The sequence below is a fragment of the Sprattus sprattus genome (assembly GCF_963457725.1).
Source record: "Sprattus sprattus genome assembly, chromosome: 18".
Taxonomy (NCBI): Eukaryota; Metazoa; Chordata; class Actinopteri; order Clupeiformes; family Clupeidae; genus Sprattus; species Sprattus sprattus.
This window is the reverse complement of record NC_137916.1, coordinates 11,048,938-11,065,257: the sequence shown is the minus strand read 5'-3', so window position 1 is coordinate 11,065,257 and position 16,320 is coordinate 11,048,938. Positions and strand designations below refer to the sequence as shown.

At 47.6% G+C, this 16,320-nt stretch overlaps 1 protein-coding gene across 1 annotated transcript; it reads right to left on the bottom strand.

The window, feature by feature from the left end:
- Window positions 1-277: 277 nt before the first annotated feature.
- Window positions 278-15,282, bottom strand: LOC308379085 (sphingosine kinase 1-like; the record flags this gene model as incomplete). Its single annotated transcript, XM_080856141.1, has 5 exons — window positions 278-1,241; window positions 2,016-2,131; window positions 2,573-2,667; window positions 8,440-8,589; window positions 14,856-15,282. 5 exons carry the CDS (start codon window positions 15,280-15,282, stop codon window positions 278-280), a joined length of 1,752 nt encoding a protein of 583 aa, XP_080712267.1.
- Between the last annotated feature and the right edge of the window lie 1,038 nt (window positions 15,283-16,320).

Genomic DNA, 16,320 nt, shown 5'->3' with positions numbered 1-16,320 from the left:
ATTTCACAGCGACCCCAGCCAAGAGCTGTAGGACCTCATTTAAACATTTTGGAATATAAAATCAAACCAGTACTGTCTTGTCCTTGTCCAGCGTCGAAAAATAAAAAACAGGTAGGGAATGGAAATTCTTTCCACTTTTTCTTCCGTAAAAAAGACATTTGTCTAACAGACATTGGCACTTCTATATTGTATATAGCACAAAGACCGAAGCCTTCGCAGTAAAGTGCTCTCAAAGCTATCTACTAATGGAGCTATCCCACAACCACTTGGGCGTCCCTCAGCCTGAGATGAGCTTGCCCAGTCCCCCATGTATCTGGGCCTGTATGGAGCCATACTCCACCTGTTCCCCGTCCACAGTGATCGCCCCCTGGGGGGAGAGGGGCTCCAGTCTCAGTGCCCGTACTTGACGGTACACCAGCTGGGGACACTCGCAGGCCATGTGCGTCCCCCTCTCCATGGCCAGGAAGAGGCGCAGCAGGGCGGCGCGGGAGACCCCCTCCAGCACGTAGTAGAGGTGGATGCAGCCGTCCCCGCTCCTGGCCTCCGGGGCAGCCAGCAGGTCCTCGGACAGGAAGGACTGGTACATAGCCAGCACCAGTATAAAGCCCTGCTCCGTGACCTGGGTCCAGTGTGTGGGCACTGGCTCATCCAGAGGGGGCAGGAGGGAGTCCGGGGGACCCTTGACCAGGGAGGTGGTCTGCGAGCCAGCCTGGAGGAGCTTCATGGCATTGTTGGAGGCATTATGGAGTGTGTTCAATGTGTGGTCATCGGGAGCAGAGTCTTCAGGGCAAAGGGTGCTGTGGGTTGGGGAGGGGTCTGCTACCGGCCCACATGACATGGCTGAGCAGAATGAGGAGCTGAGGGAGTCAGGCGGAGAGGTAGAATGAAAGGAGGAGTTGGTAGAGGATGAACGGGTGAATGACGAGGCTGCCACTCCTTCCACTCTATCCTCCACGGTTCCCTCCTCGTGGGCAGGCAGGAAGGCCAGCCTGCCCTGGTATACACGCAGTGAGGCTAAACGCACCAGCGTGCCTAGCAGGAAGCGGGCGGCGCCCACCTGCCGGTAGCGCTCGCTCTCGATGTCCACGTCGGCCACAAAGCCCCAGGCCAGGGACAGGAAGGAGAAGAAGCGCTGGCCCGAGGCCATGTGCACCGACACCAGGTCCAGGGGAGACACGAGGCCCTTGCACAGCAGGAAGCCACAGCTGACCAGCAGCTCCTCGCCCAGCAGCGCCGGGGCCCTGGGACAGGAGGGGACAGAGGGGAGGAGGGCAGGGGGAATATTATCAAACTGACAGGAAGTGACACTGGAATGTTCTGGAGTGACACTCACATTTGGTGTGATTAAAAAGGTGTTTTATTCAGACTATGAACCAGGAAGTGAAACTGGATGGAGGGGTAAATGAGTGTGTTTGTGAGGGGGGGGGGGGATTTGAGAAATAGTCTTTAAAAGGACAAATTTAACATTGCTGCAAGTGGTGGAAATAGAAATGGAAATATCTGGAATAGAAGGCTGTGACAACAGCCACTTTGCATCAATGTTAAGACTTTGTGCTGTCTTTGCACAGGCTAACATGACAGACTGAGGAAGGCAACAACATTAGATTAAGAAGCCTCATCTTCTCTTGAACACCGTTTGGAATATGCATGCTCTGCTGAAAAGTCTTGTAAGACAGTCTCAGAACTCTTTTTTTTAAATTATAATTATAATCATAATACCCCCCCTCCACCTAATCTCAGCGACTATTGTTCTGAAAAACTGTGCCAAGATCAGGAAGAACAACTTTTAAAGACCCGAGAAAAGAGTAGGGATTAAAAACTTCAGAGTTCCTCCGATGGCTGCAAAGAGCCAATTCTGTGCCTAGTCACCTTCACCAGGGCGCCACCCTCCCCTCTGCCAAGTGCTAAAAGTGTACCCGGTCTTTTGACAAATTACCCTGTCTCTGGTCTTGAGAGCACATTTGTTTGGCCCCGGCGGAGACCCATGCATAGAGATGGCATATTACTGTCCTCACCCGGAGTAACGGTTGATGGAGGCAGCCAGGGCGTTGCCTGAGCCTCCTGGTAAGATGCCCAGCGGGGTCTGGATGGCCTCCTCCCAGTCCTCTCTCTCCATCAGGCCGTTCACCACCTGAGGGGAACAGTCAGAAGGTACAGGAGGGACTCATGTTTCTCTGTGTGCTTGGGAGACATTTTTCACACACAAACTGGCACATCAGTAAAAATGTAGGATTTTTTTGCAAACAAATCCATTCAAACAAAAGTGCACACACACACACACACACACACACACACACACACACACACACACACACACACACACACACACACACACACACACCACACATACACACACACCACACACACACACACACCACACACATACCAATGTACAAAGGGTTACATCATCCTGTCTACCTACAACAGTCTCATTAAATAGCTACTTTCTTTTGATACACACCCACATTCATGCACACACCGCATGCACACACACACACACACACACACACACACACACACACACACACACACACACACACACACACACACGCACGTATACACACACACACACCTCAAAAAGCAGCCCATCTCCTGACAGAATCACCAAGGCGTCCCACTGAGACAAATCAGCTTCTCGCACTATCTCCCGTGCGTGGTTCTGGTGCTCTGTCAGAGAAGATAGAATAAGAACAAGAGAGAGAGACAGAGAGAGGGCGATGTCTGTAAGAAAGCGGGTACAAAATACAATGAGAGAAAAGGAGGACAGAGAAACTGCATTTAAAACTAAATGTGGATGAAAAGGCTACTGGGTGTTGTGGGGTGAAGGGTAGTGGGGGAAATGGGGAAGGATGGGGTGGGAAAGAACCCCAGAAACCCTCCCCACAGGACCCCCTAACGGGTGAGATCAGAGTGATTAGTGCCAAACGTGGGATTCGATTTCCTCTTATCAGGCCTGAGCCACAGAGAGCCTCCGAGGTGCCAGCAGCTTAGCACGTCCACTGGGACTGATTTGTGAGTCGGACTGAGAGCAGTGCCTATCGAATTAGTCCGGCTGATTTAATTTCATCTCCCGGCGTCCTTGGCCACGTCCGACAGCGGACGCGCTGATGGGATAAAAAGCCTGGAACGGCGGCTGGTTATCCGTCACTCTTTTTTTAACGTGTGTCTCTTGTCACGCCGGCTAAATCCGGAGATGTTGATGAAACTGTGCCTCATTGTAATGTTACTCCTTCTGAGGGAGAGGACAGAATGTGCATGAATGCATCAGAGCCATTCAGGCATCCATCAAGGAGAGTCTACTGGATGCTGCTCCACCACAATAAGAGCGCATGTGAGAACGGTGCGCACAGATTTAACAGTAGAATAGGGCCACTGCTGGTTCCTTCTTTATCACAGACTCTTTGTTTACTTTTACAAATCAGCAGCAATGTAGGTCGCCAGAATATTTCTCCAATTTAAATAAACACTCCACATCAGCAGCCCCACCCCCATCCCCGAGTCTTGCATCTCTTCATGAATATTTACTCACAAACACTGGAATAAATGTGTGGCTCTCTGATAGGGGTGAGGAAACAGCTCCAGCAGCCTTGCCTGAGCAGCATGCCCTGTCCAAGTCATCTTCCCTCCACAAGGTGAGTGTGGTTTAGTTTGTAGTGAGGACTCAGTGCAGGCTGCTTGGTATGTATGAGGTGGGTGATGGTTAGGATGGCCATTCTGCACTGGTGCTGATGCTGCTGCTGCTGCTGCTGTTACTGACAGGCCCTTTGCTGGTGAGGATGGGAGATCATTGCTGTCATAGCTTTTATCTCCCTCCTGCCTTCTTTTCACTCCTCTCCTCTCTGTCACTCCTCTCCTCCTTTCATCGTTGCCTATATTCTCTTTCTCCTCTCCTTTGTCTCCCCTCTACAATCTCCCTTTCTTTTTCCCCCTCTTTTATCCACAGCCCTCTGTGCATGTCATCCGCTAAACTCTCCTTTTCCTCTCACCTCTACTGGTCTCATATGCTGACTCACCAATCAGGTGAAGACCTCAATGGCGGGGGCGGCTAATTACTTTAGAAAAAAATGAACCCTGCAACCAGGCTGTGGTGAATGAGAATGAACAACATTAACATATTATTTACATCAACATTTGAGTAATGCCAGTGCTGCCAGATCATTCTTGATCAGCGATGGGTTAAGTTTTTAGTGGAGGGGGCTCAGTAGCGGAGGCAGCCAACGATGGGTTAAGTCTTTAGCGGAGGGAGCTCAGTAGTTTGCTCTTTCTGTGGCGGCCATCATCTCCCGGGATGATGCTCAGTGGCAGCCGGCTTAGACTTTCACACTATCAGCCGAGCACAAGTGACCTGACACGACCCGGGCGAGTGGCATGCTGCACTGCCTCTCCAGCATGAGAGGACCAGAGGACTGCAGGGGAGATCACTGCAGAGGCTGCACACACACCTGACGTGTGTGTCTCACGGCCATCCTCATGCCCAAACCCCTGCACACAAGCACATGTGTGTCACATAATCCTATGTTATATGCATACAAGTATAAGCACACACTTTCACATATGCCACACTGTAAATACAGACACACACAGGCATTCTCATTCACTCAACAGACACATACACACCCATTCACACCCATATACAAATAAGCAGGTGTGGTACTTTGCTAGCTCTAACAGTGGAGGTGTCTGTGAGAGAGGTTCTGGAGAAACCAGAGGTGTAGGAAGCTAATGAGCTAAGACTACTACCCTCTGCTCCTATGACAGTGTGACTCACATTCAGCTCTCTCACCCCTTGTGATCTCAGCCTGGATAGAAAGAGAGAGAGAGCGAGAGAGAGAGACAGGGAGAGAGAGAGAGAGACAGGGAGAGATACACAGAGGAAGAGAAAGAGAGTGAGAGAGAGAGAGAGAGAGAGAGAGAGAGAGTGCAGCCCATGTAGAGCATCAGTAATTAGACTGTCCTAATTCATTCCCATCCAGTTGCTAACCATCCCATGCTGCTATAGGATCGCATAAATGGGCAGAGAGCGGCAGTCTCTCACATTTACTCCCTCCATCTCTCTCTCTGTCTCTCTCTCTCTTTCTCTATGTTACCCATCCCTTTTTCCATAGAGCTGAACTACACTCAGAGGATGCCACAAGCTCTGATTGCAGAAAAGCAATTTTCCGAGTAGGCACTACAGTTACAGTAACCCTGTCAGTATGGCGTGCATCTTGAGGAGAAGACGTGTACATTACAATTGATTTTTAGAGAGAAAAGGCTTTCCTGGCATTACCGTCCCCTTTTTTCCCCTCCCCTCTCATGCTGCCACAAGCCTTCAATTGTACAGCCATGGGGTCATTTAGAGTTCAGTGGATCTTAATGCATTTTGAGCATTTTTTGAAAGGCACTCCAGGGCTGGTGGTAGCAGCAGGTTGTTGTCAGTCCTTTTCACCTCACGTGCATGACTCAGTGACTCTGCCAGCCTGTCCCTTTTTGCCGGGGTAAAACACTGGCCTAAATTTTAAATATTGCCAGAAAATGCATCACAGTATGAAATTGCAAGTAAATGCAGTACAGGAGGCACAATAAACAATGGTTATACTTCGTATGGGTGGAGCCCTCGAACAGCTCCGCTGTTATGGCAATGGAGAAGAACAATAAAGCTTGGAGTTCCATACGAACCACCCCGGTAGTACCGGCAAGAAGATGTGATACTTGCCCTAGATGGATCCTTGAGGACCTCCACCGGCAATGCTTCACCTGCCCGCACCACTTTGGGAGCAGAGCCGGAATGAGGGCTGTGTGCTGCTCACCCCCTCCTAGTCAGGAGAGAGAGGGCGGCGCATTTTGATTCGAAAGTGCTGCTGGAGCAGGCGCTCAGCGATGCACTGGAATCATAGGACGATGTGCTGGAGCTCGGCGGTCCTGTCGGCGGGAGCCGCCGGAATTGAAGGGCGTCTTTTCGTCTGTCCTGGAACTGGCTGCGATATTCTCCAAAGTGAAGCTGCCTGAGTCTACCCTACTGGCAACAATAGACCCAGACAAGCCACTGGAATTATGCGCCTACTCCAGAGCTTGCTCCCCAATACCGTCTGCCTACCAGTTTCCTATGTTCCAGAAATTTGCACAGAGCTCTTGAAAAGCCCCTGCGAAGGCTTCCCTTCCAGCCGCTCATTTATTGCCCTGCATTGCCGACCATTACAGGAGCACGTTTTAGCAGGAGTCAAAACTAATGGATAACATGTTCGTGGGAAGCGCTCAGGCTGCTACAGCACTGAACATTGTGGGTCTGACTGGTAATGGTCTCTTTTGGACGTCCGCCGAGAAGAGGGAGCATCTTGCGAGGGCACACTCAGACTCGGTGCTCTACTGAGAGCAGCACAGGCAGCCACGGCGTGCGGGGGGTGGGTCAGTCAGACGCCGCTGAAGGACCATCAGAAGGCACCGCTGCTCAACACTCCCCTGTGTCCATCCTCCTTGTTTGGCCATCTGTTGGAGGTAGCCATTCAGGAGCAGATTGATAGGAGTGTGGCAAAGAAACGACCTGAAACTCAGTTTGTTCTGGTGAGGCCCACTGGTGGGAAGACTTGTGCCTCGGCTGTCAGGAGGAGGATGATGGCATACAGCCTTTACAGCGCACCACTAGTGACTACCCAGCACCTAAGCCCGGGCGGCGGGATGAGAAGCAGCTTCAAGTTCCCTTGACAGTGTGGAAGAACTCTAGTCGCCGTCGATGACGGTGTGCGGGGATGTGAGTTTCCGTCTGTGTGCGTAGCGTCTCTGATAAACATACAACATTCCCTCCGATTCTGTTGATCCCTCCGCTTCCAGTAAGGACAATGATATTGAAAGCACCAGATCCCCAGAACTCTGATTGTTCTCCAGATGTGGTTCGCCTCGCAATAGCAGATCCATGGCCTCTTCCATTGGTGGATTGGGAAAATCTGGGCACCTCCTGTGTACGGGCAGCCCTTAAAGGTACAGTGTGTAGGATTGAGTGGTATCTGGTGGTGAGGTTACGGAAATGTAACCAACTGAACCTTTAGTGGGCGCCAAACGCCAAAAACAACGGAAAAGTCCCGCTCTAGAGCCAGTGTTTTGGTTTGTTCCCTCTGGGCTACTCTAGAAACATGATGGCGCAACACGGTTTTGCTACAGCAGTTATCACATTGGTTGTGTCGCATACGCAGTGAAGGATTGCATGAGCACTCGGCGAGGGGAATGGCAGCATCAGTGGATGCCTCTGTTAATAACATCTGTTCTGTCGCTCCGTGGTCATCGCCATCCCCTTTCGTTATGGTCTCAGGGACATGATGACTGGTTCCCTGTCTAAGGCCAGGATAGGTGTTGCCGCAGACAAGAGGCCGAAGTTATCCCCTCTGGAACATTGTTGGGACGCAGCTAGGCATTGACTCATCTAGCTCCGCTGTTAGAAGGCAAAGCCCATAGAAATTATAACGAGAGTTACTGGGCAGGTAACTCCAGTTATACGAGTATGGACTGAGACCTCTAAAGCTGTGGGCCTAAAGTAGGCTATCCCTGCCCTGGAGGGGGTGGGATATACACATTCTTGACTGGGTTGCAGTGCACCAAGGGGATCGGAAGTAGTGGAGCTGCTAGAGGGTGGAGCACATACTCGTATAACTGGAGTTACATGCCCAGTGACTATCGTTTTGTATGTTGGTGTAGAACGCACTGGCGTATCACAGACCAGCGTGTGTCAATATGGCCAGGGCACACAATGGGCTTCAGAGCAATGGTGGTGACAGTGAAGGTGAGGGTGAGGGCAGTGTTTACAGTTGAGTGTGTGCCTGAGGGTGTATTGTAAGTGTAAAACTCTATCTACATCCACTGACTCACTACTTGAGTGTGGACAGGCTGTGAGAGATGGCAGGTATGTGGGAAGGAGTGGAGCTAGAAGGAGTGGAAGGAGTGTAGTTGCTGGTATGTGTGTGCCGACGACTGTGTGACAACATTTGATAGTGAATCAGAGCTGCAGGCCTGACTGAATCTGGCTGGGTGTGTAAATATTTGTGTGAGGATATGGACCTGGACATGTGTGTGGTAGAGGCAGGACTAGTCAAAGTGGGAGCTGACTGATACTTGAAGTGTGTATAGAGAAGGGTCTGAGGGGCCCCTCTCCAGAACTCTCACTATACTAATACTCACTATATCAGTATAACACTCAAGTTTAACAGTACAAGAGTGGTCTTGAGTGGGTGTGGGTGAGGGATGTGAGAGCAAGTAGAGGCACAAGCTGAAGGTGGGTTGATGTGGTTGTGGTTGTGGGTGTGGGTGTGGGTCTGGGTGTGGGTGTGGGTGTGGGTGTGGGTGTGGGTCTGGGTGAGGGTGTGGGGGGCTGCTGTGGGTTGGTCGATGTCAGTGTGAGTGTCAGGTGAAGTGGGGCGGGGGTGTGTGGGGTGATTGTGGGCGTGGGTGTGAGTGGGCGAGGCAGGGACTGACCGGTGATGACCAGTGTGGGGACGGCATCAGCCTCTGTGAGCATGCGCTGGATGTGGGTCGAGAAGAGGGACAGCGCCTGGCCCCTCCCGCTGTTGGGGTTCAGCAGCACCATGATCCGGCAAGGCCGACGCAACTCACTGTACTCCACACCTGACAGAGACACAGAGAGGGGGAGAGAGAGAGGCAGAGAAAGGGAGACGGAGAGTAAGACCAAGATAAACTCGCAATGGGTGCAAGTCAAGAATGAAATGTAAAAAGAGGGGGAGAGACAGAGAGAAGGAATAGAAGACAGGAATAGACAGTATCAGTGAAGATCCCATTATAACTCATTCAGTAGAGCCCCACCTGGCTCTCATACAGCTTGAGTTGTCACATGGCAGTGAGGCCCTTGCCTAAGAACATACTCCAAGCATCATCCCACAGTGCATGCAGAACTGTAATCACTGAGTAACACCATTTAAATGATAGCGTAAACAAACACATCACCACAGCCAGCGGCAGTGCTCCACATGCTGGCAGATGGTGCTTGGAATGACTCTGAACTTTACACAAGCATTCCAGGCCTTGTGCAATTTCACACAAGCGTTCCAGGCTTTGTGTAAGTCATGAAATCTCCTCAGTTCTGCTCTACCTGTTTTCCAGGAGGCATGTAAAGATGCTGTGGAGTGTGAGACAGGTAAGGCAAGCTTGACTTGTTCCACATCACACACAGAAAGTTGCGGCTCTGCTTCAACGTTTGCTAAACTACAGCTGAAGTCCTCAACCCCACAGGCAAACCCATTGCAACTAGGCAAGCTGTTAAAGCTGCAAGCTGATCCACTTACTCAGGTATGAGAGGCATGGGGTTGATGGCATTCGGAGAGTTTTAAGGGGCTGGTTGCAGGTTGAAGTTTGTTACTGAAAGATTCTCCTCGGAAGAAAAAAGCAAAAAGTGCATTGGATGAGACTTATCATACCCCTTAGGCCAGCTTCAGGTCTCTGCCAAATGTCTCCTTAAAGCATGCTTGAATGAGGATGGCGACAGGGCCACCGCAGTGAATGGGAGCTGACTGAGATCAGCGATGCTTGACCCCGCTCAGCTAATTGGACTCTTGGGAGGGCCCTTCCATGTCGCTGCATTGCCCCTAGCACTTGACATCCATTAGCTGCTGTAAACAAGACTGCTAACATAGCCTTCACTTTCTCACATATTCCCATTTATCCTCCTCAGACAAACTCTCGGTCTCAACGACTCCAGCTGGTGGGCCTACAGCCTCACATCTGTTCCATATGACATCACTGATTGCTTTAGGTCTGCAGAGGGTGAAATGATGATTTTACACGTGTGAATCTGGATTACATTTACCATTGCGAAATGGACACAGAAGGCTGAGAAGGTGAAATATCCCCTTCTGTCGGTTTCTGAAACCTTGAGTTTCCGGATGCCACTGAGCTTCCTCCACTCACAGCTGTTCAGTTGGCATGGGAACAGAGCACTAAATGACATGTGAATTTTACATTAGGCATGTACCAAGTTCACTCACGGGGCTCTGATAGTCCTTTGTTTCATCACCCACAATCTTCCTCCCTTCAGGCTGGCAAAGGAAAGGACTTAATTGCCCCAAATAATTGCTTTTTCTCCCTTCAGTGACTCGCAAGTGCATCTGAACGGTATTGGTGTCAAGTTAATCTTTCATATGTAATCTGTTAATATGCCAGTGTGAGCTGCGAGCTGTTACTGTGAGCCACTGATGACCTGCATTTCAAAGCCGGAGCAGATTCTGGTTTGGACTCAATAATTCATGGTTTGGTGCCCGTGCTCTGAGTCACATTCACAGAGACTCGGCCGTGGGTTATGTCTCCAGCTATTTCACGTGCTCTCCATTGTACTATTATTCGCCGTTCTGTCTGCTAGTCTGCTAGTCGGTGTGTGGCTGTGTGCTTACACTGAATGAGCACACTCCAGAATGACATAATGTGTAGCCAAAGTGCTCTTTAAAGAATAAACCAAATGTGAGATGTTATGTGAAATACGTTTACGTGTGTGTGTAAAATTAAACAATATGTGTGGGTATATATATTTAAAATACCTTGAAATGAATATACAAATTGCATTGTATATCATAATTTGCGTTAAAGCTAACACATTTCTTATGCAGTTCAAGAATTGTATGAGTAACAAATAACACAACCCACTAGTTTCAGACAACAGAGATACTGTGTATTCTCCTTCACACAGGAAAAGAAGGCATTCGCTACTGCGACCACATGAAACATTCCCCAGAGCGGTGAGCTCCCCGTGCAGGTTTCTCTAGCCTGCCTTGGCCTCGGGTGGCATTCACATCCGCATGAGCAATGCGTCATGTGCAGATCTGTCATCTCCGCCAACGAGCCGCGGCCCTGAGGTTGGAGGTGGAGGCCACCCTACCACAGCAGTGCTATCGTGCCAGAGCAGCGAGCTCTGACAGCCCATCAGACTGCTGCTGTCCTGGGCAGACAAGGAGGGAGGAAGGCCCCTCTGGGCATGGAGTTTAGGGTCAGAGGGCAGGGCTGTGTACAGAACATTGCTGGGGCTTCTGTGTCCGTTGCAGAAAGTGACTGCAGCATCAGAACTGCACACCATCGCAAGGCAAGACTAAGTTGAGGGATTGGATGGTCTGCAGCCTTTTCATGGCCCATGATGCACTGGGCTGAATGAAGACTACTGGAGGCTAGTGTGTGAAGGGAATTATGATTATTTAATTTTAATCTTGTTTATCTAACCACATCTGTCTCCCTTTTATTTAATGCTTATGCACACACAAACAAACCCACCAAACACATACTGTATATGACTGTGTGATGTGACGTCAAAGCTACACACTATGCAGCATATTCTCTGTTTTACACGCAGATGTACTTTCTCTACGTTGGTGTTCTGCAATGTCTGTTATCCTACTGAGTCTTTAAAAAAAAAACTGTTAAGGGATCTGTGGTACACGTACACCCTATCCAAGGAAATGATAACTTATTTAAAGGCCCAACCCAGGCAAGAAAAACACAGAAAAGTCCATGCTCTGTCACAGGAAAATTGAACTGGGATGTAGAAAAAGATATAAGAATGTGACATTTTTGTGGATGAAAAAAGTTGCATGAACACAAAGATTTCAGTTATTTTGTTTCACATATTAATTTGTGTCGTACCATTCTATAAATGTGTGTTGTTGTGTAGAGGGCTACACACATCCATGGAAATGATGCACAGAAGACTTTAATATCATTGAATTATTCCAGTAACAACAGACAGTCTTCAGTGAACACTATTCACTGCCCTTTAATCCTTTAAGATTTTGCATCTTTGGTTTTATATTATAATATTAGAAAATCCCTGTTCTCCAAAGCCATCTATTAAAACATCCTTTCACGAAAACTCCCTTCAGAGTGCCCTGACGTGAAAACTAATTCACTTCAACTCTGACATGCACAAATGTTCCCTCTCACAGGCCCTTATCTAAAATGAAACAGACAGCCATTGCCAACCATTTAAATTACTTCACAAAACCCATTTTTGCTCACTTTAATGGAATCACCTAAAATGAATTCACAGCCCTAACTGAGCACTGAACGTTCACAAGACCAGAAATTCATGCTGCCTGGTTATGCCAATGGCACCCTTCTCTTTAGGGTGCATCACAGTCAGACCAAGGCACCCTTCTCTTTAGGGTGCATCACAGTCAGACCATGGCACCCTTCTCTTTAGGGTGCATCACAGTCAGACCATGGCAGTCTTCTCTTTAGGGTGCATCACAGTCAGACCATGGCACCCTTCTCTTTAGGGTGCATCACAGTCAGACCAAGGCACCCTTCTCTTTAGGGTGCATCACAGTCAGACCAAGGCACCCTTCTCTTTAGGGTGCATCACAGTCAGACCATGGCACCCTTCTCTTTAGGGTTCATCACAGTCAGACCATGGCACCCTTCTCTTAAGGGTGCATCAGAGTTGTTGTATATGTTGAATCTGCACTCTTATTGATGAGCAATGACTTATTAACTGTACCAACAAAATACTTCTTACAAATCCTCAAATTCTGTCGCTATTCTTGCCATAAGGTATGTACAGTAGCTTGGTAAGGCTTCTGAACCACAGTCCTGAACAAGCAAGGATGCAAATTCACTAATTAAAACTGAGCTTAGACTTGAGTGTGAAGAGGCCCCTGGTTTGAAAATAATTGGTGTCCACTACTGAACCATGTGCTTTGATGAGTTGGCCAGCGCCTGTGTTTTTTCTTATGTGTTATTATTGGCTGCCCCAGGATTGTGCGTGTTATAAATTAATCATATCATTGCAGCACATCTGAGGCATGTTGGAAATGAAAAGGTATTTCTTAGTCAGTGAGAGATATTCATACAATCATTTGCTTTTCCAGGCTTTAAAAGGCAGTGAGAAATCTGACAGGAACAGTTCAATACTTAAAAAAAAAACCTGCTGAGGCTTCTTCTCAGAGTTACTTCCCATATTCCACAAGGACAACATAATATTCTGCCGCAAATCATATCCTCGATTTCAGGTTTAATCTACTTCAATCCGTGTATCACCAGAATATTGATGTGTGGTAGTGTACTTAAGCCTCCTCTGACCCTCTTTGGCAAGGTTGAGCCTGACCAGGGAGGATGATAAGTCACAAACTCCCTCTGTCAGTCTGACAGCCCACAGGAGTTCTTGGACACAGCAGAGGGGGATGGTTTAGTTCAGTGTCATTCATCCGTCAACACCAGTCCTCATGTCCAGCCACATCATTCCAGGTGACACACTGTCACATCCAATATCTGACTGGTTCTGGATTGCAAATAGGGCACGGATTTTGGAACCCCTGTGTCGAACCTATACGCAGTTTTCAGATTCTTATAGGAAACATACTGAAGATCCCAGGACAAAGTTGAGCTTTATTTTGATAATGACTGCGCTGATACTACACCTCAAAAGACACAAAATGCTGACATGACAGAAAGTCATATGACCCAAGTAGTTCAGCGAATTCATAAGTGGGTGCTTTGGAGCTCTGTGTTTTGTAGCCCGTAGTCAAACAACGTAATGTTCAATACCCAGCCAACCCCATAAATAGGCTATATATCAGCGAGGGTTCACAATAGCACAGTGGGAAAAGAAAATTCAGGCGGGAGAACTTACAGTAGGCTACTGCCTATACGAAGTATCTGGAAACTGTGTGTCTATATTTGAGAAGGCTACATTCTTAAGTGAGTTTTTGGGTACTCAGCAGGACCCACACTGTAAACCCAGACAGTTCTACTAACTCATTAACATTATGTATTCAGTACTTAAAACCTGGTATTTAGTTGACCCAACTTAAAATGTATTAGTTTTCTGAGCAAGTGAAGACGTTTTAATTGTATTGGAATGTATTTTTTTGAGTAAACATTGCCTGATAACTCAATTTGTTTTAGCATCTGATGTTATCAACGTCGTTGACAACACCATTGCAAAGCTCTTGTGATGAGAGACGGAGACAGCATGACTTAAGGTATAGGAGTCGTTTAGTAGCCTATCCAGAGGTTGGAAGGTTGCTAGGTCGATTCCCAACTGCTCCTATACCAAATGTATAAGTGTGAACTCCTAAACTGCTCCTGATCTATAAATGCAAAATTCCTTGTAAATCGCTTTGGATAAAAGTGTCTGCTAAATCACAGATGTAAATGCAATGGCAACACTGGGAAGGCGGTCGACCAATGACAGTTCTCTCTACATAAGAGCTTGCGCAAGAAGTTGGAACGTAAGGAAGATACCCTTTCAAAAACTTGTAAGGGCGTAATAACTAGTTTGTGAAAGACCCAGAGAAACACAAATATCCGACGAGTTAAAATCCTTTACGATTTTGGAATAATGAGTTCAGAGAACTCAAAAATTATGAAAATGATTAAAAAAAAAAAAAATCAGTATAGCCGATATATAATTTTTAAGTTAAGTTCACTTAAAAAATATAGCCTATATGTAGGCCTACTCAAATTGTATTACGTAATCGGTTACATCAAACATTTTAAGTACTCTGAACTTGTTCAGGTTTACAGTGCAGTGGTCTTATTTGACCTTGCCTATGATTGAAAACCTTAATGACTGCAGTCTTCTACGGTGTCGTACTTTTGAGAAGAAGCTTTTTGGTTAGCCTTCACCTGATTCCGTAGGACTTTAAAGCCTTCATTATGCTTCTATAGGCTAAGTGATTGCCTATGAGTGGGGGCAGAAAACCAGGCACTGGTTTAAATATCAAGGAAGAAGTCTAGCCAATGCGAAATCCTCCTCGAGACAACCAAACAGAGTAAGCTCAATTATCTTTAGTGTCATTATGTAGGCTATCACTCCGGTAAACCTTACGACGATAAGTTTACAGCAAAGGTCAAAATTCAAGTAAAATAAAATAAACATTTTAGACAGTGTTTCTCACCATCGGTCCGAGGTAAGGGACGAAACGAAGCATCCCTAATAGCACGAGCCCACCGTTCAGCCTCCTCGAGGTTTGCGCGTGGGTCCTGAGCGAGCGCAACCCGAAAGCATTGCTCTAACCTCTGTCGGGCCATTCCGAAACTCAACCATTTTCTCTTGAAAGGATAAAAATACGCTGAAAAGTAAGCCCCGGTGTCTGCATTGTCTTCTCCTTTGAATGCACGGCAACCGACACAGTCATTCAAGTCGAAAACCACCTTGCCCTGTCCAGGTGACGAAGTGATCTTCTGAACTGTTAGGGCATGGTCTGCCAAACTAACTGAACACCTAACTTTTCCATTAATAATGTCTATGAACTCTCCGTAAAGTAATCCCACGATCCCGTTGCGGTGATGGGATGGATCCGGCTCGGTTTTGTCTCTGTCCATCCCGTCCCGAGTATAGCGACGCGCTCCGCAGACCGGCGCGCGGATGGTGCTGCAGACTGCGGCTGCAGGACTTTCTCTCACCCAGCTGTTCTCCCAGCTGAAAGATCTCTCCCTAGTGACGAAAAGGCGGAACAGCATAGACAAACAGTTCTGTGCCATCTGTCTGATTTTTTTTTTTAGGAGCTCAAATCATAGGCCACTTATCCTTGGCTTGGTGGATAAATAAAAAAAATGTAAATTGCCCACCTACAATTAAAAAAACTGATATCTGACCTGGCCCATACTTGTAGGCCTACACATATTTACAGCACAGGACTTAAAGCTTGTTCTTGCTTATGCTGGTGTTGAGTATGTTAGGCCTAAGCAGGGACGTGCACAGGAATTTTGAAGGGCAGAGCAAAAAGGGGCAACACATTATCTTTTTGTCACAGCCACTGCCACGCCCCCGTCATCTGATCGCAAATTGTGCCAATATCATTTTAAACTCTCAGTTACCGCCGCTGCCACGCCCCTGTCATCGCAAATATAGGCTATATATTTCCTTCGGAGGGGCAACTTCAGTTAAGGAGGGCAAACGGGCAGTTGCCCGAGAAACCTTAGCCCTCTCCTGTGCACGTCCCTGGGCCTAAGTATCATAAAGGCAATAACATTGTAGAAATATGCACAAGTTTATCAACCTAAATCTAGCCTACATCACTTGCTGTTGTTGTAAAAGTGGCACATTTGGTGGAACGAGCTGCCTAACACTACCAGAGCAGGGGCGTCCCTCTCTACCTTTAAGAAGCTCTTGAAGACCCAACTCTTCAGAGCATAGACATGTATAGGCTATATACAGGCCTATATATATAGGCCTATACATGTCTATGCTTCAGAGCACCTCCTTTCCTGACTTGCACTTCCTCTCCCATCCTCTTCCTTTTATTACCTCTCCTTATCCTTCCTCTAATGCTATCTCCTCTAACTAGTACTTAACTCACACTTACAGTAGTTACATTCCTGCACTTTATTTTATTTCTTATGTAAAATAGTATTTATTGT